This window comes from Muscardinus avellanarius (assembly GCF_963383645.1).
Source record: "Muscardinus avellanarius genome assembly, chromosome: 15".
NCBI lineage: Eukaryota > Metazoa > Chordata > Mammalia > Rodentia > Gliridae > Muscardinus > Muscardinus avellanarius.
Window position 1 is genome coordinate 21,498,532 of NC_137801.1, and position 25,985 is coordinate 21,524,516.

Genomic DNA, 25,985 nt, shown 5'->3' on the forward strand with positions numbered 1-25,985 from the left:
GCCCTCGCGTGGTTCCAGGAGGGCGAGCAGCGCCTCCCGCGTCTCCGTGCTCGCCGGGTCTCAGCTTGGTTCCCATGGCGGCCCTGGTGTTAGAGGACGGGTCGGTGCTGCGGGGCCGGCCCTTCGGGGCCGCTGTGTCGACTGCCGGGGAAGTGGGTAAGCAAGCCCTGGCGGGCTGCCGACTTCACCCCACTCTGACGCCCCATCCCCCAACCCTCCCTGCACAGACCCGCCGCGCCCCTTTTTCCTGCCCCAGTCGGTGCCCAGGGCCCCAGCCTCTGTCATCCCTCCGCACCAAGGCAGCCTCCCCTGGGGTATGCTCGGCGCGGGGCAGTGTTGGGAAAGGTGTCCTTGCCCGAGCCCAGCCCTATCTCTTTCTGCAGTGTTTCAAACCGGCATGGTCGGCTACCCCGAGGCCCTCACTGATCCTTCGTACAAAGCACAGATCCTAGTGCTGACATATCCTCTGATCGGAAACTATGGCATCCCCCCAGACGAAGAGGATGAGTTCGGCCTCAGCAAGGTAGCCACGCCCAGTGCTCTCCACATTCCTGTTCAAATCAGTGATTGTTAAGCATTGGTGAAGTGACATTGACACCCTACTAGGCATCCTGCGGAGAACAGAGAAACGCGCTGAAGCTCTAAGTATGAAGACACTGTAGCCAGGGGTTGTTAAGCACCTTGAGAGGCGCAGGGAGCTGGGGCCTCAGAGGAGTACCCCTTGAGAATATTGTGCCTATAACGAAGGCATGGATCCAGGAGAGTGGCAAAGGGGTTGAGGGAACAGTCGTCCAAATTGCTAGGAATGCAGAAGTAATGAGGAAAAACCCTGCAGATAGGTTACAGCGGCCTTGAAGCCTGACCAGAGTCGGCTCAATTTCCTAGGGGACCTGTGAAGGTTTTTTAGCAGCAGAGTCACGTGAGGGGAGCCTTGCTGTAGCCTTTCACAAACGTGGGAAATAGACTGGAAACTAGGGTCACAGCCTTCCTGGTAACACCAGTGACATTGATCATCACCTTCCAGACTCCATACATTGCCTTTCTCATTTTCTATTTTTCAAGTGTTTTCGTGTCTAGTTTATAAAACTTTCCTCCTAAAGTATGGTTTCCCCTACTCCTTCTCCTCTGGAAATTGGAAACTAAGTTGCCTTCTGAAAGTTCAAATAAAAAAGTCAACACAAAGCAGTTAAGTAATAGTGGAAATCACCATAATCCTGATTCTAGGCTTGCTGAACCTTTAATTTTTTTTTTTTTTTTTTCCTTTTGGCACTAGGGATTGAAGCCAGGGATAGTCTGCCTCCAAGCTATACCCCCAGCCCTTTTGGAGTTTTTGTTTTCAAAGGATCTCACTAGATTGTTAAGAGTCTTACTAAGTTTCTAAGGCTGGTCTCAAACCTGCAGTCCTCCTGTCTCAGTCTCCCAAGTACTGGGGTTATAGGCATGTGCCACCATGCCCAGTATGGACCTTATTTTTTTTCCTAATGGTGGTGGTACTAGGATAGTACTAGGAATTCAATTCAGAGGCATTCTACATCCAAGCTATACCCCCAGCCCTTGTTTATTTTTTGTTTTGAAACAGAGTCTTGTTAGGTTGCAAAGAGTCTCTTTAAATTGCCGAGGCTGGTCTTGGACATTTGATCCTCCTGTCTTGGTCTCCAAATACTGGGATTACAAGCACGTGCCACTATGCCCAGCCACTATAAGCTTCTAAAAACACTGCATTCAAGCAGGGCGTGGTGGTGCACGCTTGTAATCCCCATGCTTGGGAGGCGGAGACAGGAGGATCGCTGGTTCAGAGCCAGCCTCACTGGCTTAAGAGACCCTGTTTCCAAATAAGAATATAAAATATGTCTGGGAGTGTAGCCCGGAGGTAGAAGGGCTTCCAGAAACCCCAGTACCACCAAAAACAAAAACAAAACAAAACAAAAAAACCTGCATTCAGCCAAGCATGGTGGCACATGCTTGTAATCCCAGTACTTGGGAAGCCGAGACAGGAAGATCGTACAGGTTCAAAGCCAGCCTCAGCTACTTAGTGAGGCTCTCAACAATTTAGTGAGACTCTGTTTCCAAATCAAATATAAAATAGGTCTGGGAGTGTAGCCCAGAGGTAGAATGTCGTGAACCTCAATCCTCCAGTCTTAGCCTCCCCAATGCTGGAATTATAAGCTGTCACCACAACGCCTAGCTAATTTTGCAGTTATAACTCAATTTTGTCAGTGTTCCTAGAGCTGACACAGTTGATGGCTGACATATGTTAGCCAGATTTACAAGATACTGCATTATAAACTAGAATGCAGTGTTTTCTTTCTTTTTTGTGGTACTGGGATGGAACCCAGGGGCTTTCTACCTCCAGGCTACACTCCCAGACCAATTTTTTTTTTTTCTTTATTTGGAAACAGGGTCTCATTAAGTTGCTGAGAGCCTCACTAAGTAGCTGAGGCTGGCTCGAACCTGCATAATCCTCCTGTTTTAGCTTCCTAAATACTGGGATTACAAGCGTGTACCACCATGCTCGCTGAATGCAATGGGGTTTTTTTTGTTGTTTTATTTTTTTGTTTTTCTGATCTGGGAACAGAACCCAGGGGCATTCTACCTCCAAGCTACAGCCCCAACCCCCCCTTTTTTTTTCCCCAGTACTAAGGATGAAACCCAGGGACATTCTATCTCCCAGCTATACCCTCAGTCCTATTTTTTATTCTTCATTTTGAAACAGGGTCTCACTGAGTTGAAAAGGGCCTTGCTAAGTAGCTGAGCCTGTCCACGAACTGCGATCCTCTGGTCTCCACCTCTTAAATGCTGGGATTACAAGCATGTGCCACCATACCCCAGCTTTGAATGCAATGTTTTATTTTGTTTTGTTTTGTTTTGTTGTGGTACTGGGATGGAAACAGAGGCTTTCTACTTTCGGGCTGTACTTCCAGTCCTATTTTATATTTTATTTGGAAACGGTCTCACTAAGTTGCAGAGGGCCTCACAAGTAGCTGAGGCTGGCTTCCAACTTGCACCATCTTCCTGTCTCAGCCTCCCAAGTACTGGGATTACAAGCATGTACCACCATGCCCAGCTTTTTTTTTTTTTTTTTTCCTTGTACTGGGAATTGAATCCAGGGTCATTCTACCCCCGAGCTACGCTCCCAGTCCTATCTTTTAGTCTTTATTTTTGAAACAGGGTCTCACTAAGTTGTGGAGGGCCTCACTAAGTAGCTGAGGCTGGCTGCGAACCTATGATTCTCCTGTCTCAGCCTCCCAAGTACTGGTAGTTTTCTCCCAAGTGTGAGCTGCCACACCCGGACTGAAACTTTACTTTTTAAAAAAGTAATTAATTATGCACTGTTAATACTGTTTTGTTTCACTTTATATAATTAACATTTATTACATGTTTCTGGCCCTAAGTCAGAAATTAACATCTTGAAGACAGGGACTTCATCGCTCATCTTTTTTTGCTCAGGGCTTTTCCCAATCATCTATCACAGTTCCCCCACCTAGAGAGCATTTAGTAAACGTCAACTGACACCGTGTGTTACTTTGCTCTTGAGAATTTTGGTTCTGCGACACACAAACACATATTTGTAGTACAATGTAAATAGCAAGAAAGAGATGGAAATAAAGGCGGCACAAGCTGAGTGGTGAGTGGGGTTGCGAACACAGAAGAGGGGATTTGTGTTCTGTTTGGGATAAAGGGAAAGTAGATTGTCATTTGCAGTTATCAGGTGGATAGTCAGTGTTTCTTATAGGCCAGCTAAGCTGGTAAAGGGACCCTCTGCAAAAGCATGAAGTGCTTGGTAGATTGAAGGAATCACAGGTCATCGGTATGGCAGGGTTGGGCCTTGGTGGCTTGATAGTGGAGGGCAGTATCTCCTGCCCTGGTTTCTTAACCGCTGCCTCTTTCCTTTTGTAGTGGTTTGAATCCTCTGAGATCCACGTGGCAGGAGTGGTGGTGGGAGAGTGCTGCCCCACACCCAGCCACTGGAGTGCGGCCAGCACCCTGCACGAGTGGCTGCAGCAGCACGGCATCCCTGGCCTGCAAGGTATTCTGGGTGCGGGCATCGGGCAGAGCAGTGTGCCTGCATGGAAGGGCTCACAGCTTTCTGAAGTGTGTTGGAACCTGAGTCCAAGGTTGTGATAGGAGATGGGAGAAGTTGAGATGGGGCCCGAGGCTCGGGGAGGAACCTGAGCGGTCGCTCGGATGGAAATTTAACATATAATCATCAGCTTGGGACTAAGCTTGCTTCATCACCACCGCTACCAATCCTAGATTATTTTAAAGCAAAGCTCGGACGGATCATTTCATCCACACCAGTTGAATATCTAAAAAAGTGAATACCACTATTGTACATCTTAAAAAATAATTTCTAGCCGGGAGTGGTGGCGCACGCTTGTAATCCCACCATTCGGGAGGCCGAGACCGCAGGATCGCGGTTCGCAGACAGCCTCAGGTACTTAGTGAGGCCCTCTGCAACGTAGTGAGACCCGGTTTCAAGATAAAGAATAAAAAATAGGGCAGGGGTTTAGCTCGGAGGTTGAATGCCCCTGGGTTCCATCCCCAGACCCGCAAAAAAAAAAAAAAAATTAATTTCTTTATTTCTCTATGTAGGCATATAGAAATTTGAAATTTTTCTCTGGTTTATTTGAATCTGACTCTTAGATTGATATGCGACATTTGGTTGTAATGTCTTATTTTATTGTGTGTGTGGTACTATAAGGATTGAACTCAGGGGCATTCTACCTCTGAGCTACACCCTCAGCCTTTTTATTTTTTGTTTGGAAACGGCCTCACTAGATTGCTGAAAGTCTTGCCGTGCTGCTGAGGCTGCCCTCGAACCCTCAATCCTCCTGCCTCGGCCAGGGATTATAGTCCAAGTGCATGCCTATAATCCTGCCAAGTCCTGGGATTACAGGCATGCACCCCCACACCCGGCTCTCATATGCCTTAAAAGTCATCCATGAACCTTGTAACGTTTGATGAAAACAGGTCATTTTTTCTTAGGAGTATTTTGTGGTCCATTTTGTTGACCACATTCCTTTGGTATCTTTATCATGTTCTTTTCCCTCTTGGATTTTTTTTTTTTTTTTTTTTTTTTTTTGCAGGTATGGGGACAGAACCCAGGGCATTTGACCTGCAAGCTACACCCTCTGCCCTACTTTTTATTCTTTATTTTGATGTAGGTCTCACTAAGTTACGGAGGGCCTCACTTAAGTAGCTGAGGCTGTCCATGACGCAATCATCCTGTCTCAGCCTCCCAAATGCTGGGATTACAAGTGTGCGCCACCACGCCTAGTTTGGAATTATTTTCTATAATTGGGTTGATCTAGAGTTATGATTCCGTTTACTGGGTTGTTTTTGTTTGTTTTTTTTTTTTTTTTTTTTTTTCGGGTCTGGGGATGGAACCCAGGGGCATTTGACCTCTGAGCTACACCCCCTGCCCTATTTTTTATTCTTTATTTTGAAACCGGGTCTCACTGAGTTGCAGAGGGCCTCACTAAGTAGCTGAGGCTGTCCGTGAACTGGTGCGCCACCATGCCCGGCTTTACTGGGTATTTTTGACATGCATGCTTCACAGTAGTGTAGTGTCCTTTGATCTGGATGGCCCAGGATTTTTTTTTTTTTTTTTTGGGGGGGGGTTCTGCGGATGGAACCCAAGGGCATTTGACCTCCAAGCTACATCCCCTGCTTATTTTTTATTCTTTTTTTTTTTTTTTTTTTTGGTGGTACTGGGGGTGGAACCCAGAGGCTTTATACCTCCGGGCTATACTCCCAGACCTTTTTTATATTTTTATTTGGAAACAGGGTCTCACTAAGTTGCTGAGAGCCTCACTAAGTAGCTGAGGCTGGCTTCGAACCCATGCAATCCTCCTGTCTCAGCCTCCCAAGCCCAGGGATTACAAGCATGCACCCACCACACCCGGCTTTATTCTTTATTTTGAAACAGGGCCTCACTAAGTAGATGAAGCTGTCCACAAACGGCGAACCTCCAGTCTCAGCCTCCCAAATGCTGGGATTACAAGCGTGTGCCCCCACGCCCAGCATGGCCAGGATTTTGATGTCCCTAGAATGTTTGCGTGCACCTCAGGGCTCTGGAATGAAAGTCTAACCTCATGGGTGACAGGGCTTGGCCAGTGCAATCTCTGAGGCTCTGCTGCTTTGACAGGAGTGGACACTCGGGAGTTGACCAAGAAGTTGCGAGAACAAGGATCTCTGCTGGGGAAGCTGGTTCAGAATGGAACAGAGCCTTCAGCCGTGTCATTCATAGACCCTAATTCCCGGCCCCTGGTGCCAGAAGTCTCTATTAAGGTACAGAGGGAGAGCAGGAGAGTTGTGTAAGCAACATTGTGTTGGTTTTTTGCCCGCAACTAGGGTAAACCGGTGAGGAGAAATCAGGGCCTTGAGGGTAGGGGCCAGTGTGGGCATATCTGATCCTGCTGATCACAGCTGCCAACTATTGCCCTATTCCTCAGGCTCCACGGGTATTCAATGCAGGGGGTGCCCCTCGGATCCTTGTTTTGGACTGTGGCCTGAAGTATAACCAGATCCGATGTCTCTGCCGGCGTGGGGCTGAGGTCACGGTGGTTCCCTGGGACCATGCATTAGACAGCCAGGGTGAGTAGCTGGGGCCTGTCCCTGGCCCCAGAGCAACAGCTTGGGCGGAAGATCTGCCCTCCGTCCAGCTGTAGAAGTCATTGTGAATTGCAATGAAGAAGGTATTAAGTTTACCAGTATGTTGGAATCCCGTGTTTGATGTCACTGTTTCTGCCCACTGCAGAGTATGATGGTCTTTTCCTAAGTAATGGCCCTGGCGATCCTGCCTCCTATCCCAGTGTAGTGGTTACACTGAGCCGCGTCTTATCTGAGCCTAATCCCCGACCTGTCTTTGGGATCTGCCTGGGACACCAGCTATTGGCTTTAGCAGTTGGGGCCAAGACTTACAAGATGAGGTGTGACTCGTGGGGAAAGAAAGGGAACCACCCTTGGATGTGAGGGTGGAGTGGGGTGCCTTGGGAATTGGAAGAGTGTTGGGGGATTGTTAGTGTGGAAACAGGGGCAGAGTTAGCACGGGAAGTGAGATCCAGGAGAGCTCGGTCTGGCACAGCAGGAAAAAGAAGGGTGAGAGGGGCCCATGACTCTGTGTGCTTCCAGGTATGGGAACCGAGGCCATAACCAGCCCTGCTTGCTGGTGGGCTCTGGGCGCTGCTTCCTGACATCCCAGAACCACGGGTTTGCTGTGGAAGCGGACTCCCTGCCAGCAGGCTGGTTTCCACTCTTCACCAACGCCAACGATGGTTCCAACGAAGGCATTGTACACGACAGACTGCCGTTCTTCAGGTGAGCCGGGCGGTTCAGCCAGGTGACTGGGGTCTGTGACTTCAGACCCCTGGGGAGGGAAAGAAGAGCACAGCAGTGAACCCTAGTCCTCTGCCAGGCGACAAGGATGGGTTTCTTTATCAACACTCTCTCCCGCAGTGTCCAGTTTCATCCAGAGCACCAAGCTGGCCCTTCGGATCTGGAGCTGCTTTTTGATATCTTCCTGGAAACTGTAAGGGAAACTGCAGTTGGGAACCCTGGAGGCCAGACAGGTAAGCCCCTGCCTGTATAGAACTGGGTTGTGGACCTCTCGGGGCTGGTTCCTCGGGGGCATAAGATCAACACACCCTGCAAATGCCTGTGTTTGGAGTTTGCAGGGAGCAGTGGGCTGGTGTGTCTGTGACAGGAGCTCCAGCCCTGGGTCCTGGATTCTAGTGGTTCTGCCTCTGCAACTCGTGAGAGGCATGATTTGCTCTGGACGGCCCTGAAAGCAAGGGGACTGGTCCCGGTGGTCCCTGGGGTCCCACTCAGCTCTGGCACTCCATGTTTTATTTGCTTCCACAGTCCGAGAGCGACTGGCTGAGCGCCTCTGTCCCCCTGAGCTGCCCACCCCTGGCTCTGGGCTTCCACCACCGCGAAAGGTCCTGATCCTAGGCTCAGGGGGCCTCTCCATCGGCCAGGCTGGAGAGTTTGACTACTCGGGCTCTCAGGTAAGAGTCATCTCAGCCCTCTGGGTGTGGACCTGACAGGGGGCTAGGCCTAGGGAGGAGAGCTGAAGCATGAACGTCAGCTGTACGGAGGAGGGCTGGGATGCACAGACAGAGAGAGGCGGTGATGAAGAGAAGCCAGTTATTAGGGACTGAGAGCGCAGGAAGAGGAGGAGAAATCCTGGCCACAGACTTTGCAGTCTTGTTTCTGCAGCCAATAGGCCATTCTTGTCCTCTTAGGCAATTAAGGCCCTGAAGGAGGAGAATATCCAGACGCTGCTGATCAACCCCAACATCGCCACAGTGCAGACCTCTCAGGGGCTGGCCGACAAGGTCTACTTCCTTCCCATCACTCCTCACTATGTCACGCAGGTACGACTGCGGAGGCCTGGGCCGTGGGGGGCATCGGCAGTCACGCTGGCTTTCTAAGCTGTTTGATCCACTCCGTACCCCGAAGGTCTAAATGCCCATGTTTCACCTCTCCTGCCCCAGGTGATCCGTAATGAACGCCCAGATGGCATATTGCTGACTTTTGGGGGTCAGACAGCCCTGAACTGTGGTGTGGAGCTGACGAAGGCCGGGGTGCTGGCCCGGTATGGGGTCCGGGTCCTGGGCACGCCCGTGGAGACCATCGAGCTGACTGAAGATCGGCGCGCCTTCGCTGCCAGGATGGCAGAGATCGGAGAGCACGTGGCCCCCAGCGAGGCGGCAAATTCCCTTGAGCAGGTTTGAGGGGTGGTGGGGTAGAAGCGGGGGATGTTGCTCGCTTTCTTGGGAAGCAGGCTACGATAACGCTGGTTCGTCTCTCCCGCGCATCACAGGCCCAGGCAGCTGCCGAGCGGCTGGGCTACCCTGTGCTGGTGCGAGCGGCCTTTGCCCTGGGGGGGCTCGGCTCCGGCTTTGCCTCCACCAAGGAGGAACTGTCTGCTCTGGTGGCCCCTGCTTTCGCCCACACCAGCCAGGTGCTGGTAGACAAATCCCTGAAAGGATGGAAAGAGATTGAGTATGAAGTGGTGAGAGACGCCTACGGCAACTGTATGACGGTGAGTGTCACGCGGGTCAGCCTGAGCTCCTGGAAAGGCAGAGGCCAGGGCTGAGAGCTCAGAGGCCACAGGCTGTGGGGCTGCAGCCACCTCTCTCCTGGTCCCCCTGGGCAGTGACCTCTGTGGCGCCCCCATTCACAGATATGTAACATGGAGAACTTAGACCCACTGGGCATCCACACTGGTGAGTCCATAGTGGTTGCTCCAAGCCAAACTCTGAACGACAGAGAGTACCAGCTCCTGCGACGGACAGCTATCAAGGTGACCCAGCACCTGGGGATCGTCGGGGAGTGCAATGTACAGTATGCCTTGAACCCGGAGTCTGAGCAGGTGAGGCTGAGGCCCTGGAGCTGATGCTGCTGTGGCCTTCTCTTCCTTCTGTAGTCCTTGGGCCTCGTGGTTAAGAGGTCTTTGGCCCTGCACTTTCTGCGCAGAAGCCAGTATCATCTCTATAGGGTTGGGCCTTGGGGAGAGCCCTTTCTCCATTCCTGTGGGAAGGGCCTGTTGCTGTCCTCTCAGGCAGGGCTTCCCCTCCAGGTACCCGGTGACTTTGCCTCTATTCTCCCTCTTTGCAGTATTACATCATTGAAGTGAATGCCAGGCTCTCCCGCAGCTCCGCCCTGGCCAGTAAGGCCACAGGCTATCCACTGGCTTATGTGGCAGCCAAGCTAGCTTTGGGCATCCCCCTGCCTGAGCTCAGGTACGAGGTGGGAGGCATCCTAGAGTTAAAGGAGGGAGGGGAACTGAAGACAATATCCATGGGGCAGCAGTTAGGAAAAAGACATTGGTAGCCAGGCACAGTCGCACGCCCATAATCCCAATAATTGGGAGGCTGAGGTCGGAGGACTGCAGGTTTGAGGCCAGCAGTGCATGGTCTTAGCACAAGACCTTGCTCTAAAATAAAAGTAAAATAGGGCTGGGGAGGTAGATAGCTCAGAGGTACAACGCCCCGGGTTCAGTCCCCAGTACCACATACCCAAAAAAAAGGATGTTTGCTGGGACTGGATTTGTGGGGATAGGGAGAGCTTTCTGGAAGCTCACCCTGTATGCTCCTCTCTGTCTTTCTGGCACCCTCATCTCCTGGTCCCCAGGAACTCTGTTACAGGGGGAACAGCAGCCTTTGAACCCAGCCTGGACTACTGTGTGGTGAAGGTTCCTCGCTGGGACCTCAGCAAGTTCCTGCGAGTCAGCACGAAGATCGGGAGCTGCATGAAGAGCGTGGGTGAGCGCTGTGCCCAGGACACCCCGTGGGGTCATGCCAGGACACCAGCTACAGTGTCAGCGTGCCTAGCCTGGCCTGAAAGTTACCTGGCTCCGTTGTCAGCAGCAGCTCAGAAACATGGTTTCTGAGCGTTAACAGGGTCACCTCACACCTGCATGGTTGTCCTCATCAGGAGAGGGGTGAAGCCATCTGGAAATCTGTGTTAGCATGCAGATGCTGGAACAACACCAGACTAGACTAGACGATCTTGTCTCTTACTCATCAAAGGAGTAAACTGAGGTGCGCTCAGAGAGTGACTTGGCTGAGGCCACGCGAAGGAGTCATGGGCAGAGCCACGAGCTGAATGTTAGGCCTGGGTCCTGCCCTCCCCGGCCGTTCGTTCACCATGTCGCCTGTCTCCTGGGAGACCAGACATGAACCCACCCACAGAATTTCACCCCCATGACATTTTATTCACTGTTTGTTTTTGGTTGTTTTGTGGGGGTTGTTTTGTTTTGTTTTTGTAGTACTGGGGATAGAACCCAGGGGCATGGTACCTCCTAGCTACCCCCCCCAGCCCTATTTTTTTAGTCTTTTTATTTTTTGAAACAGGGTCTCAGTTGTAGAGGGTCTCACTAAGTAGTAGCTGAGGCTGTCCGAGAACTACTATCCTTTGGTCTCAGCCTCCCTAATGCTGGGATTATAAGCCTGAGCCACCACACCACTCTTTGTTTATTTATTTGTTTGTCTGATTTATTTATTTATTTATTTATTTGTGGTACTAGGAGTGGAACCCAGGGGATTTCTACTGCTGGGTGATACTCCCAGACCTATTTTATATTTTATTTGGAAACAGGGTCTTACTAAATTGCTGAGAGCCTCCCAAGTGCTGGGATTATAAGCATGCACCATGCCTGGCTTAATTTTTTTTGGGGGGGTACTGAGGATGGAACCAGGTGCATTCTACCTCCAAGCTACACCCCCAGCCCTATTTTTTTATTTATTATTTTGAAACACAGTCTCACTGAGTTGCAAAGGGCCTCACTAGATAGATGAGGATGGCTGCAAACCCAGATCCTCCCATTTCAGCCTCCCAAATGCTGGGATTACAAGCGTGCACCACCACGCCTGGCTCTTTATTTAATTTTTAATGTTGAACCAGTCTCACTAAATTGCTGTGGCTGATCTTGAACCTGTGATCCTTCTGTCTCTCGGCCTCTCAAGTACTGGGATTATGGGTGTGTGCCACCACACGCAGCTCAGTGATAGTTACTACTGTTTTCCTGTGAACCCTTCTAAATCTGAGTGAACACAGTGGCATCTATGCCATTCTTAATTTCTTTCTTCCTCTGGTTGCTAAAATGAAATGTTTTTAACAGTGTTAATATCAGAGCAGGACATCAGAGATTTTTATTTACTTATTTACATTTTTGTGGTACTAGGGGTGGAACACGGGCTTTTCTACCTCCGGGCTATACTCTCAGACCTATTTTATACTTTATTTGGAAACAGGGTGTCACTAAGTTGCTGAGACCCTCATTAAGTAGCTGAGGCTGGCTTCGAACCTGTGCAATCCTCCTGTCTCAGCCTCCCAAGTGCTGGGATTACAAGTGGTGCCACCACGCCTGGCAGAGCTCTGTTTATAATGGCTCTTTATTAGTGTGTACGAATAGGTATAACAGTTGTACGCCACACCGTGGTAGAACATGTTGAAGTTGAGTTAATATTACTTCTTCCTGGTGTCTCTTTAGTTGTCTTAGAGTGTCTCTAAAAGACTTTAACCAAGACAGGAGTGTATGTGTCATAGACCAGGTGCCCCAGCTTAGTGGTAAGAGCATTTCATTGTGCCCCAGATTCCTACTTAGAGCATAGTGGCCTTTAAACAAGTAAGGCTGATATTTCAAAATTTTTAGAAAGTCTATAAGACTGCCAAGTTTTTCCTTCTGGACTTCAATTTCTGTTATATGAAAATCATAATAAACATGGGAATGAAGCCATTATTAAATTATGGATAGAAGTGAGTTGAAAATGGGACAATCCAAGATTGATTCCTAGCTGAAATATTTGAATGTTTTAAATCTATTCAAATGTTCTTGGAACTTTTTTTTTTTTTTTTTCGGTACTGGGGATGGAACCGAGGGGCATTCTACCTCCGAGCTACACCCCCAGCCCTATTTTTTATTCTTTATTTTGAAACAGGGTCTCACTGATTTGCAAAGGGCCTCACTAAGTAGTTGAGGCTGTCTGCAAACCAAGATCCTCCTGTCTCAGCTTCCCAAATGCTGGGATTACAAGCGTGTAGGACACCAAGCCTGGCTCAGTAACTTTGTATAAAAGTATTATACAAGTTAGATACATGAGTCCTTGAAAAATTAGAAAAAGTTATTTAACCAGAGAAAAATAGTTATCTGCCATCTTGTCACATAGAGTAAAAGACCCTGTTTCAAGATAATGAATAAAAAATAAGGCTAGGGGTCTAGCTCAGAGGTGGAATACTACCCCTGGGTTCAACCTCCAGTACTCAAAAGAAAAATAAAATGTTAGGATTGTAAGTGGAAAGATAAAATTGGTAAGAGATGCTTGAAACCCCTATGGTAAATGGTCAGTTAAAATGATACTCTTTTTGCTTGTTAGCAAAATATTATCTAAAATGATTATGCCCACTTCTTAAAAGGTTGGTTAAACTTATCCTTTGTATTGCAAAATAGAAAATTCTGTAAAGCAATTAGTATTTCCCAAGGGCCATAGGTTTCTCTTACCTATTGCCCTTGCATTCCTGGAAATTTACTCTGAGATAATCCAAAATGCGGACAACATCACGGCCTCGCTTATAAAGGTCAGCACCTAAAAACCAGTGTCCTTCAGTAAGTCAACAGTTACATTACAGCAATCTTACGGGGATTAAACTAGTGCCTGTAAGATCACGCACACAGCAGGGAAGGGCATATGAGGGGAAAATCAGAATGGAAAGTGTGTGTATGCTGTAATCACTTATAAAACATACACAGGAAAAAAATCAGAAGGAAAAACTCAAAAATGCTTTTCTAAAAGGTATTTGGAACTGGGCATGTGGCACACGCTTGTAATCCCAGTACTTGGGAGGCTGAAACAGGAGGATCACAGGTTCATAGCCAGCCTCAGCTAGTCAGTGAGGCCCTTTGCAGCTTAGTGAGACCCTGTTTCAAAATAAAGAATAAAAAATAGGCTGCGGGTGTAGCTCAGAGGTAGAACGCCCCCAGGGTTCAATCCTCAGTACCGCAAAAAAATAAATAAATAAAATGTATTTTGCTTTGGAGAAATGAAAGAGTAGTGGATTGTCTTCTTGTTATCCACACTTTGAAATTCCAAAAGATGAGACATGCCAGATGGTGTCATCATGGTGTGAATAAAGCAAGCCAAATGATGACAGTCGTCAGTGGTTTGGGCCACTGTGATAAACTGCAGCGTCTTCCAGTATCCACATGCCCATTTTAGACATACTACAGCGTAGTCGCTTATAACCACAAAGCCTGTGCTTGCCCCTGAAGGGAAGCCGGGCGTGGTGGTGCACGCTTGTCATCTCAGCATTCGGGAGGCGGAGACGGGAGGATCCAGATTCAAGGACAGCCTCAGCTACTTAGGCCTTTGCAACTCAGTGAGACCATTTCAAAATAAAGAATAAAAAATAGGGCTGGAGGTGTAGCTCGGAGGTAGAATGTCCCTGGGTTTCCATCCCCAGTACCTCAAAAACAAACAAACAAACAAACAACAGAAAGAAAATGGTAGGGAGAAAAGGTAAAACTTGAGATTTCGTAGAAGTGGAGCACCATGAGTCCCATCACTGTGGGCTTGCCTTGAGGACCTCCCAGAGCTTTGACTGTCAACCATGGGTGGGCTGGGCAGTGTCCTCCCTGCCAGACCGGCAGTCCTCCCTTCCTGTCCTCCAGGTGAAGTCATGGGCATTGGGCGTTCATTTGAGGAAGCCTTCCAGAAGGCCCTGCGCATGGTGGATGAGAACTGTGTGGGCTTTGATCACACAGTGAAGCCGGTCAGCGACATGGTAAGCAGCAACACCACTGACCAGGACCTTCCCCAGGAACACTGCTGATCTGGACCCTGCCCCTCTCTGCCCCAGGCCTTGGCCTTATTGACAGTAACACCAGCAGCAGTCATCAGCAGACGTAGCTGTTTCCACTTTCCTGAGAATGTTGAGGTGTTGGCTCATTTATCATTACATGAGGATATATTATTTGACTTGTTTTTACAAATGAGGAAACTGAGACTTAGGTTATAGAAATCACTCCCAGCCACACGGCCAGTGAGGCAGAGCCCAAATTTGCATCTGAGATTTTGCAGGTACAGATCCTGCAGTATGGTGTACAGCTCCCTTTAACATGGTGGCACTCGAGTTCACTAGGTTCAGAATTGGTTTTTTGTGGGTTTTTTTTTGGTTTTTGTTTTGAGCCGGAATCTCACTGTTGCCCAAGCTGGTCTTAAACTTGTGGGCTCGAGTGGAATAGCTGGGACTACCGGCACGCACCATCATACGCAGCTCATTGGGCATATTTCTGCTTAACATTCTGCCCTCCTATCTCTGCACGGTCCTGTGCCCATCTCTCTGCACTCTCCCTACCAGGAGCTGGAGACGCCGACAGATAAGCGGATCTTTGTGGTGGCCTCTGCTCTGTGGGCTGGCTACTCAGTGGAGCGCCTGTATGAGCTCACACGCATCGACCGCTGGTTCCTCCACCGGATGAAGCGGATTATTGCCCATGCCCAGCTGCTGGAGCAGCACCGCGGGCAGCCTTTGTCCCCAGACCTGCTACACCAGGCCAAGTGCCTTGGCTTCTCAGACAAGCAGATTGCACTTGCAGTTCTGAGGTCAGAGAGGGCGGTGAGGGCCTCGGGGTGAGAAATGTGGGCAGAGAGCCTTTGCTTGCAGCAGGAAGGGCCTGTGGTGGGGAGCTTCGGAGGCCTCTGGCCCTCAGCCTGGGCCGCTTTCCTCTCTGCTTCCTGCCCTAAGGTCTCGCCTTCCTGTCAGTCAGCATCCCACTCCCAGGGCCTGAGTGTCTGACCCTTCTTCCCCTTCAGCACCGAGCTGGCTGTTAGGAAGCTGCGTCAGGAACTGGGGATCTGCCCTGCAGTGAAGCAGATTGACACAGTTGCAGCCGAGTGGCCGGCCCAGACAAATTACCTGTACCTGACGTACTGGGGGAATACCCACGACCTCGCCTTCCGAACGCCTCACGTCCTGGTCCTTGGCTCTGGCGTCTACCGTATCGGCTCCAGCGTTGAGTTTGACTGGTGTGCCGTAGGCTGTATCCAGCAGCTCCGGAAGGTCTGAGAGTCCATCTCACAGCAGTTCCTCTGCTATCTCTTCAGCCCTGACCACTGCCTGTTGTCCCAGACCTAATCTGGGGTCTTACTGTTGCCCTCTATGCACATATGATACACGTTAGTTTTGGGGTGAGGGGCCATCTCGTGCCCCAGCGCATGCCTGCTTCCCTCCAGGCAGGTGTGCCACACCGCCGTCTCCTGGGAAGCTGGCCGGGCTGGCACACCGGGGTGGGGCTTTGCCTGGGTTTCTCTGTGCTCTTCCTCCTCACTCGTTGCTAAGTACGCTTCCCTCCCTGTCACAGATGGGGTATAAGACCATCATGGTGAACTACAACCCAGAGACAGTCAGCACCGACTACGACATGTGTGACCGGCTCTACTTTGATGAGATTTCTTTTGAGGTGAGAGATGAGGGCTGCCATGTGCCTGGCTGGCTGACCCAAGATTTCCTTGGCGTGAGTGGAGCCGGGAGCTCCCTCCCTGGCCCTTTCGTTGCCACTGCTGTGCCCCTATCTCCAGGTGGTGATGGACATCTACGAGCTGGAGAGCCCTGAGGGTGTGATCCTGTCCATGGGCGGGCAGCTGCCCAACAACATGGCCATGGCCTTGCACAGGCAGCAGTGCCGGGTGCTGGGCACCTCCCCTGAAGCCATCGACTCGGCCGAGAACCGATTCAAGTTCTCCCGGCTTCTCGACACCATTGGTATCAGCCAGCCTCAGTGGAGGGAGCTCAGTGACCTCGAGGTGGGCTGGGGCCCGCCGGGACCTGGAGGCTGGGTGGTGTTTGCAGGTGGGTGTGGCCGGCCCTGCTAAGCTCCCTGCCTCCCTTAGTCTGCTCGCCAGTTCTGCCAGTCTGTGGGCTACCCCTGCGTAGTGCGCCCCTCCTACGTGCTGAGCGGCGCCGCTATGAATGTGGCCTACACCGATGGGGACCTGGAGCGCTTCCTCAGCAGCGCGGCAGCGGTCTCCAAGGAGCACCCCGTGGTCATCTCCAAGTTCATCCAGGAGGCCAAGGTGAGATGCGCAGGAGCCTGTGAGGGAAAAGAGAAGTAAAAATAACAACAGAGTAGTGGAAAGTAGATATATAAAGAAGTCCCTGAGGGCAGGCTCTGAGCCCCGAGACTCCCCTCGCTGGTCCTGCAGAGCTTAGGCACAGCAGGCCCGGAGGGGCGGGCGGGCTGGGGCTGTTAGAGGAGGGAGCATGGCCTTGCCCCACGTCACGCTGTCCTGTGTCCCGCCCTAGGAGATTGATGTGGATGCTGTGGCCTGTGACGGAGTGGTGGCAGCCATCGCCATCTCTGAGCACGTGGAGAATGCAGGTGTGCACTCGGGAGATGCCACGCTGGTGACCCCCCCACAGGACATCACCCCCAAAACCCTGGAGCGGATCAAAGCCATCGTGCATGCCGTGGGCCAGGAGCTGCAGGTCACGGGACCCTTCAACCTGCAGCTCATTGCCAAGGTAATAGGTGAAGGGAAGGGATGGAAGAGCCGGCGGCTCCTCCACGTTTGTGCCAGCCCAGGTCAGAGTGATGTCTCCTGCCCTCATCCAGGTAGACAGGAGCGGGGGAGGGGGGGAGGAGCCAAGACTACCATGTCATCCGGTTGTGGCCATCAGTCATCCAGGCTTGTTACCCACAGAGGGAGAGCAAGGGAAGAGCCTTGGTCAGGGAAGTCGAGTGGGCAGGCCCAGCCTGCACAGGGCCTGACCAATCTTTTTCTGCCCAGGACGACCAGCTGAAAGTTATCGAATGCAACGTGCGAGTCTCTCGCTCTTTCCCCTTCGTGTCTAAGACGCTCGGTGTCGACCTAGTTGCCTTGGCCACGCGGATCATCATGGGGGAAAAGGTGGAACCTGTGGGGCTCATGACTGGCTCTGGTGTTGTAGGCGTAAAGGTGAGGAGGATGAAGCCCTCGGGATTAGATCAAGACAAGAGCTCAGTCAGCAGATAAACCGCACTTACTTAAGGCATTGCCAGACCATGGGGTAAAAAGATGGTCTTTGTCTCTTAGGAGCTGGCCCTGTAGGAATAAGGTGAGAAGTGGGGTCCAAAAGGTAGCTTTGTTGGGGAACAGTATGATCTGTATAGTCAAGATAGCAACAAAATATACATGGAGGTTAGAGACAGGACATGGTGCTTTCAAAAGTGCTCATTGGGAGGGCCTGGGAGGAAGAGCAGTATTGGAACTGAGTCTCAAGGGTGGTTAGGATTTTCTATTTGCTGAGCTTATTGGGGGAGTGTTCCCAGGCCAGGGGACGGCCAGCGCAGAGCAGTTTGGGAAGCGTTCGTGTCCTGCACTGCAGCGGGGGCAGCAGAGGCCGGCGCCGCCGGCAGGTGTGATGAGCGGGGACGCCCCTGCCTCCGCAGTGACACCTGGGCCCCGTCCTCCCTCAGGTGCCTCAATTCTCCTTCTCCCGCCTGGCGGGTGCTGACGTGGTGTTGGGTGTGGAGATGACCAGTACTGGGGAGGTGGCAGGCTTTGGGGAGAGCCGTTGCGAGGCCTACCTCAAGGCCATGCTGAGCACTGGCTTTAAGATCCCCAAAAAGAACATCCTGCTGACCATCGGCAGCTATAAGGTACCAGAACCACAAGGGCTGCCCGGGGAGGGGAGAGGCTAGATGGCCTCAGCCACCTGGGCCAGGGCTGACCTGAAAGCGGAAGACAGAAAACCTCATCCTTGTGCTTGGTTTCAGAACAAAAGTGAGCTGCTCCCCACTGTGCGGCTGCTGGAGAGCCTGGGCTACAGCCTTTACGCCAGTCTGGGCACAGCTGACTTCTACACTGAGCACGGCGTCAAGGTACAGCTCCTGCCTCCACCCACTGCGGCCCGCTTCCGCCTCTCCTCTCTGCTCCGACAGTTACGTTGTATTGATAACACATGTTCTGCGTAGAGTGGGTAGGATATACAGGAAAGTAAGGAGAAAACATCCCCTGCAGTCTCTCTTGCGCTGCTAACAGTCTGGTATTTCGCCTTCCCAAACCTGTCTCTGTGTACATACCTGTGAACTAATACTGTCCGTGGTCCTTGGTAACCTCTAACTCGACATGGTATAGGTACCTTCCTTACCAAGAAATGTCCCTGGCCAACTGCAAATGGGCAGCGCCTGTTCCGTATCCTGTGGGTCCGTCCTCAGGCTCCTCCTGTGGGCTCCTGGGCTGGCTCCCCTTCCTTCAGGCTGAGCTTCCTGATCCCGCCTGGCTCAGGTGGCCCTGACCCTGGCTCTGGGCCGACAGGTTACAGCTGTGGACTGGCACTTTGAGGAGGCTGTGGATGGGGAGTGTCCACCGCAGCGGAGCATTTTGGAGCAGCTGGCTGAGAATCACTTTGAGCTGGTGATTAACCTGTCAATGCGTGGGGCCGGAGGCCGGCGTCTCTCTTCCTTTGTTACCAAGGGCTACCGCACCCGGCGCCTGGCTGCTGACTTCTCTGTGCCCCTCATCATTGACATCAAGTGCACCAAGCTGTTCGTGGAGGTAGCTGAGGCCTGGGAGCTGGAAGGGCGTGGCGGAGGGGCGGGGAGCGGAGTAACGCGCACATCAGGGGGTTGGGAAATGTCATTGTGAAACACTCCTGTGTTCTCTTGAGAAAGCTGGCTCTGCATAGGGAGAAAAGTGGGTATGGAGAGGCAGGCAGGGGCCTGGGTTATGGGAAAACCCAGTTCCTACCTACAACTCCCTTTAAATCAGTGCCGACCATGTTTCCCGCTTGCAGGCCCTGGGCCAGATCGGGCCAGCCCCTCCTCTGAAGGTGCACGTCGACTGTATGACCTCCCAGAAGCTTGTGAGGTTACCTGGTAAGTGCGGTTCTTGGACACTGGAGCCCTGCGGTGGGAAGGTGGCTGGGGCCCACTGCCCTGGGCTGCAAGATGACGAGGCCCCAGAACCCGCCTGGCTCTGGCTCTTCTCGCTCCTCGGCCCCGGCGCTCTTGACTGAGGAGCGTGTTCTTGCTGCTAGCTTTCCTGCTATCCCGGCTCACCTCTTCGTCTTCCTGTTTCAGAATTTCCTGGTAAACTTGCCTAATTGTTTCCTCCAGGACTGATTGATGTCCATGTGCACCTGCGGGAGCCAGGGGGGACACACAAGGAGGACTTTGCCTCCGGCACAGCCGCCGCCCTGGCTGGGGGGGTCACCATGGTGTGTGCCATGCCTAACACCCGGCCCCCCATCGTTGATGCGCCGGCCCTGGCCCTGGCCCAGAAGGTGAGCCGCTGCGCCTCCTCCACGCAGGCCCAGGCTGCTGGTCCCAGGCTGGCCTGTGTGGGCATGGGTGCCAGTGAGCCTCTCCTGTGTATCCTTTCCAGCTGGCAGAGGCTGGTGCCCGCTGCGACTATGCGCTGTTCCTCGGGGCCTCGTCTGAAAATGCGGGGACTCTGGGCGCTGTGGCTGGGTCTGCGGCAGGGCTGAAGCTCTACCTCAACGAGACCTTCTCCGAGCTGCGGCTGGACAGTGTGGCCCAGTGGATGGAGGTAGGGAGGCCCCACCTCTGTGGGCTCCAGCAGAGAGGGCTGTGGGCTCTGATGGGCACAGGGAGCCGGAGGGTCCCACGCTCCCTCACCAGTCCTTTCTGCCCTCAGCACTTCGAGACCTGGCCATCCCACCTCCCCATCGTGGCCCACGCAGAGCGGCAGAGTGTGGCCGCCGTCCTCATGGTGGCTCAGCTGACCCAGCGCTCAGTGCACATCTGTCACGTAGCACGAAAGGAAGAGGTGAGAGTGCACCAGAAGGTCAGGGTAGTCCTTGGGGGCCGGAGAGGGCGAGCGGAGAGCCTTGAGCCAGCACCTTCGGCACCATTGGCCCGCGTGCTCCGAGAAGGGATGCTGCCTGGGGTGGAGGTGGGCGGGGCGGAGGGCCCTCGCTGGATCTCCCTGCTCGCTCCCCAGATCCTGCTGGTTAAAGCCGCAAAGGCGCAGGGGCTGCCAGTGACCTGTGAGGTGGCGCCCCACCACCTGTTCCTGAGCCAGGACGACCTGGAGCGCCTGGGGCCCGGGAAGGGGGAGGTCCGGCCCGAGCTCGGCTCCCGCCAGGATGTGGAAGCCCTGTGGGAGAACATGGCTGTCATCGACTGCTTTGCCTCAGACCACGGTGAGGGCCCAGCGTGCACCTGCTCCGCCCTGTAGGGCTGGCACCCACTCGAGCTGCGGCACAGCTGCAGTAAGGACGTGGAAGCTAGACCAGGGTCTGGGCTCCATAGGACGGCCTCTTGCGTGTGGGACTCCAGCCTCTGATTCAGTGCCTCGAGTGAGATCGTACATAAGGACTACGCAGGCAAAAGGGTGGGCCCCAGGGGCAGGAAAAGGAGCGTCGGGCTTGGAGGAGCGTGGGGCTGCTGGAGAACAGCCCTGGGATGCAACTGCCCTGCCCTGTGGGGTAATGGCCGTCTGCTTCCCAGCGCCCCACACCTTGGAGGAGAAGAGTGGGCCCCGGCCTCCGCCTGGCTTCCCAGGGCTGGAGACCATGCTGCCGCTGCTGCTGACGGCTGTGAGCGAGGGCCGCCTCAGCCTGGATGACCTGCTGCAGCGACTGCACCACAATCCTCGGCGCATCTTCCACCTGCCCCCGCAGGAGGACACCTACGTGGAGGTGGGCCCCGGGCCTGGGCGGCGGGGCTCCCGCCGGGGTCTGCCCCGGTGTGGCCTTCCCCGTGTAACCTCGGCCCTCGGGGCAGGTGGATCTGGAGCACGAGTGGACAGTCCCCAGCCACATGCCCTTCTCCAAGGCCCGCTGGACGCCCTTCGAGGGGCAGAAAGTGAAGGGTACCGTCCGCCGTGTGGTCTTGCGAGGGGAGGTTGCCTATATCGACGGACAGGTAAGTGCCAGCCCTGCCTGGCCTTCACAGCGATCTCGCCGTTTCCCCTGCTCCCCCTCTGGCTGCCTTGTACGTGGCGCCACATTCTCTACCTGCTGGTGTCTGCCCTTTTGGGCCTCCCTCCTGTGCTCTCCACGCCATCCTCATGCCCCTACTCGTCTGCAGGTGTTGGTTCCCCCCGGCTATGGACAGGACGTGCGGAAGTGGCCTCAGGGGGCAGTTCCCCAGCCGGCGCCCTCAGCCCCTGCCGCCAGTGAGATAAACACGGTATCCGCGCTGCTTCTGGCCCAGGCATTGGGGGGGGGGGGGTTTGAGGGCTGGCCCCAGGGCAGCACCGAGCTGAACATTGTCACTGGTGGTTCAGAGGGTGGGTGCCACTGTGTTGGACATAATCCCCCCCCACCTACCTCTTCATCCCCTGCAAGACAGGTAGTGCAGTGGGGGAGGGGGATGCCTATAATCCCAGTACTTGGGAGGCTGAGACAGGAGGATCGCAGGTTCTAGGAAAGTAGTGAGGCTCTCATCAACCTAGCAAGGCTCTGTCTCAGAATAAAAATAAATAGGGCTGAGGGTATAGCTTAGAGGTAGAATGCCCCTGGTTCAATCCCCAATGCCCCAGAAAAAAGTTGGGGGATCAATTCATTTAAGAGGCTGCCCGTGAGAACCACAGCCCACTGCGAAGTTGGCTGGGCCCTGTCTGGGGTCAGCACATGCCTCTAAGGGGCCACTTTACTGCCTCTTGACGAAGCTCAGAAGGACGGGGCTGAGGCTGAGTCCATTACCATTCACGGGGCACATGTTACCACTCCAGACACCCGAAAGGCCGCGCCGAGGCCTCCCAGGGCTTCCTGAGGGCCGCTTCCACCTGCCACCTCGCATCCACCGTGCCTCCGACCCAGGCCTGCCAGGTAAGGGAAGGGTTCCTGTGGCAGGGGGATAGTACTGACTGCGCTGTGTAGGGATGCCCATGTCCAGCAGCCAGGCTGGGACGTGGGTGCCCAGGAACTGGCTGGGCCCTCATCTCAGCACTCCCTTCCCATCTTCCCTGTCCTCCCGTCCCTTCATCCTAGTCAGGTCCGCTATGCTCTCATTTGCCTAAATAAGTCACCTCAACAGGAGGTGACCTCCATGGCTGCCTCTCACAGGCCTTTTCTTTGTTGTGGGCAGCTGTATTCCTCCGCCTGGGAGCCGGGAGCCCACGGGGCGGCAGAGCATGGGGTAAATCCTGGTTGCTAGTTGCTGTGAGCCTGGCCGTCCCTCTGCCTGGGGTTCCCGTGCAGCCTGGGAAAGCTCTGGGCAGGCTCTGCCGCCCACACAGCCGCACGGAGAACCCAGGTCTGCTCAGATCCGCCGCGCCCTCCCTAACCTGCCGTAGCGACTGGTGTGCAGTGGTTTAACACAGGCCCTAACCCAGAGCTCCTGGAGGGACAGGGCTTCTCCAGGCCACAGCTGCAAGGTGACATCTGGCCTCTTGCCTTTGCAGCCGAGGAACCCAAAGAGAAGTCCTCTCGGAAGGTGGCCGAGCCAGGTGAGAGGCTCCACTCTGGCGTGCGCTCGCCCCACGACCTCTGCAGTGGGGGCTGGGTAAGGGGACCCACTGAGCGGCCTCTTGTGCCCGTCCCTCACTGCAGAGCTGATGGGAACCCCTGATGGCATGTGCTACCCTCCACCACCAGTACCTAGACAGGCGTCACCCCAGAACCTGGGGACGCCTGTGCTGCTGCACCCCCAGACCTCACCCCTGCTGCACTCACTAGTGGGCCAACACATCCTGTCTGTCAAGCAGTTCACCAAGGATCAGGTGCCTGGGGCGCCCGGCGGGCTTGGGAGCTGGGCAGAACCTCTGGGACGGCTCCCTGCCTTTGCCGCTGACTCCGAGTCTTCCCTAGATGTCGCATCTGTTCAATGTGGCGCACACACTGCGCATGATGGTGCAGAAGGAGCGGAGTCTTGACATCCTCAAGGTCAGCCTTGGGCCGGGGTGCCCGGCCTACGCTGTCAGCAGCTCAGCCTCTGTCCTGGAAGGTCCTGCTCTGGACCTGCCTACTTTGTAGTTTCCTCTCTGCGGTGTTTAGCTGACTGTGCCCGGGTCACCTGGTCTGTGCGGAAGAGGCAAAGGCCACATCAAGTGTGAACTGTCAAGGCTCTGACAGATCACGGGAGGTTTGGGCGGAAAGGGTCCTCTCGGCAACCCCTGGTATGAACTGGGGAGGCGAGCACTGGCCACGTGCCCCCAAGATGCACACGTTCACCTACTTGTCTTCTTCCTAGGGGAAGGTCATGGCTTCTATGTTCTATGAAGTAAGCACCCGGACCAGCAGCTCCTTCGCAGCGGCCATGGCCCGGCTCGGGGGAGCCGTGCTCAGCTTCTCCGAAGCCACATCCTCCGTTCAGAAGGGCGAGTCCCTGGCCGACTCAGTGCAGACCATGAGCTGCTATGCTGACGTCGTCGTGCTCCGGCACCCCCAGCCTGGAGCGGTGGAGGTGAGGCTGGCCTGCCCGTGTACGAAGACAGTTGATCAGGCCAGGACATGAGGTCCTTTCTGCCCACGTTTTCTTTTTTTTTTTTTTCTTTTCGGGAATGGGGATTGAACCCAGAGGAAATCGACCTCTGAGCTACACCCCCTGCCCAATTTTTTATTCCTTATTTTGAAACAGGGTCTCACTGAGTTACAGAGGGCCTCACTAAGTAGCTAAGGCTGTCCGCGAACCGCGATCCTCCAGTCTCAGCCTCCCAAATGTTGGGATTACAAGCGTGAGGCTGCAGCAGGGAGGGGCCTCTGAACCGCACAAGGCAAGATTCTCCATCCTTCTTCCCATCTCCACAGCTGGCTGCCAAGCACTGCCGGAGGCCGGTGATCAACGCTGGAGATGGGGTTGGAGAGCATCCCACCCAGGCCCTGCTGGACATCTTTACCATCCGGGAGGAGCTGGGGACCGTGAACGGCATGACGGTGAGTAGTAGCGGGGCTGGAGCAGGAGAGGGAAGTGGGGAGGAGGTGGTTTCCAGGGCAAGCTGCAACCAGGAGGCCTAGGTCCTGGTTCTGAGCCCCCAGGGTTTCGGGGTGGTGGCACAGCTCTTCCCTCTGGTCCTCTAGATCACCATGGTGGGTGACCTGAAGCATGGGCGCACGGTGCACTCCCTGGCCTGCCTGCTCACCCAGTACCGTGTCAGCCTGCGCTACGTGGCACCTCCCAGCCTGCGCATGCCACCCAACGTGTGGGCCTTTGTGGCCTCCCGCGGCACCAAACAGGTGAGACCCTCGGAGCTCAGCAAGGCCACAGGGGCGCGGTTGGGTCTCAGAGCCCAGCAGTGCATTCTCCACTGTGCATTGCCTCCAGGAAGAGTTTGAGAGCATTGAAGAGGCGCTGCCCGATACTGACGTGCTCTACATGACTCGAATCCAGAAGGAAAGATTTGGCTCTGCCCAGGAGTACGAAGCCGTGAGTGCTGGGCTTAAGGAAGAAGCCAGCGCTGGGTGTGGGGGGGGTGGCCTGGGGAGCCCAGGTGGTGTCTTCTGTAGCCACCCCCCAGGCACTAAAGAGGCCTCATCTGCCTTTCAGTGCTTTGGCCAGTTCATCCTCACCCCCCACATCATGACCCGGGCCAAGAAAAAGATGGTAGTGATGCACCCAATGCCCCGTGTCAACGAGATAAGGTGAAGCGGACGCAGAGCCGGAGGCCCGGGCAGGCCGTGGGGAGGGGGCCTTAGTCCTGCACAGGCTGCCCGTGGGCCTCATGGCAGCTCTTGTTCTTCCCTTGCAGTGTGGAGGTGGACTCGGACCCCCGCGCAGCCTACTTCCGCCAGGCTGAGAATGGCATGTACATCCGCATGGCTCTGCTAGCCACCGTGCTGGGCCGTTTCTAGAGCCTGACCGCCTCAGCCTCTCAGGCCCAGCTGCTGGGCAAGAATCCCAGTGCCCCCCACGGGGGCAGCACACTTAGGAGACACTCTGGGGCGTCCACATAGCTTACGTGTGCATACGCACATGCATCGGGACCAAGTTTCAGGCTAGCCCGGGGCACGGCCTCGTTCTGGGCCTGTCTACCCCTCCTTTGTTCCTGCACCACAGACCTGTACAGTTACTTTTCTACTGGTTAATAAACAGCTGAGCTGCCTCAGTTCCTGCTTCCTCTTGAGTACCAAGGGCTTCAGCAGAGGACACCAGCATGGTGGGACAAGAGAGCCCCGCTGGGCCGGGCTCTGGCTCAGTGTTCAGAGCCATGGCGGAGCTGGAGCGCCAGGCCGGCACCTGCTGTTCTTGTGACGCTCCCCGAGTTGTGTTTCACTGATACCAGGGCTCACCTGGGGACTCTGGCTGGCGTCCAGCCCACCCTCGATTAAGTTGCACACCAAGTCCTGACAAACAACTTTACCTTCTTCCTGGATACTGGGAGATTGTTCAGGTCATGATGAAAGGAAGACTGCACCGGGCCTGCGCTGCACAGCTCCTGGCTGCCAGGCCCTTGCTCTTCCCCCGTTTCTGGTTAGTCAGTTCTCCCCTTCATGGCTAAAGCAGTCCTCACATCCTCCAGCCTCACCTTGAGCCAGGTATGGTGCACACATCTATGATCCTTGGGAGGCTGAGGTAGGAGGGTGGCAAGTTC

At 54.0% G+C, this 25,985-nt stretch overlaps 1 protein-coding gene across 5 annotated transcripts; it reads left to right on the top strand.

The window, feature by feature from the left end:
- Positions 1-74: 74 nt before the first annotated feature.
- Positions 75-25,245, top strand: CAD (carbamoyl-phosphate synthetase 2, aspartate transcarbamylase, and dihydroorotase; the record flags this gene model as incomplete). Of its 5 annotated transcripts, XM_080711596.1 has the most annotated exons (45): positions 75-156; positions 384-523; positions 3,898-4,027; positions 6,149-6,291; positions 6,456-6,597; positions 6,761-6,932; positions 7,135-7,320; positions 7,459-7,571; positions 7,864-8,009; positions 8,247-8,378; positions 8,499-8,732; positions 8,828-9,049; positions 9,191-9,379; positions 9,625-9,749; positions 10,141-10,271; positions 14,177-14,289; positions 14,866-15,110; positions 15,321-15,567; positions 15,869-15,967; positions 16,086-16,310; positions 16,398-16,580; positions 16,810-17,028; positions 17,295-17,462; positions 17,963-18,145; positions 18,263-18,367; positions 18,804-19,043; positions 19,282-19,363; positions 19,604-19,770; positions 19,872-20,036; positions 20,145-20,276; positions 20,451-20,652; positions 20,960-21,150; positions 21,236-21,376; positions 21,542-21,643; positions 22,188-22,284; positions 22,544-22,594; positions 22,860-22,904; positions 23,008-23,177; positions 23,266-23,340; positions 23,648-23,860; positions 24,205-24,330; positions 24,475-24,630; positions 24,719-24,820; positions 24,941-25,035; positions 25,143-25,245. In XM_080711596.1, the coding sequence occupies 45 exons, from the start codon at positions 75-77 to the stop codon at positions 25,243-25,245; spliced, it is 6,729 nt and encodes a 2,242-aa protein (XP_080567722.1). The 5 variants fall into 5 exon arrangements, with proteins under 5 accessions (XP_080567722.1, XP_080567723.1, XP_080567724.1 ...); XM_080711597.1 differs by lacking the exon at positions 22,544-22,594; XM_080711598.1 differs by lacking the exon at positions 22,544-22,594 and having other exon boundaries at positions 23,648-23,677.
- Between the last annotated feature and the right edge of the window lie 740 nt (positions 25,246-25,985).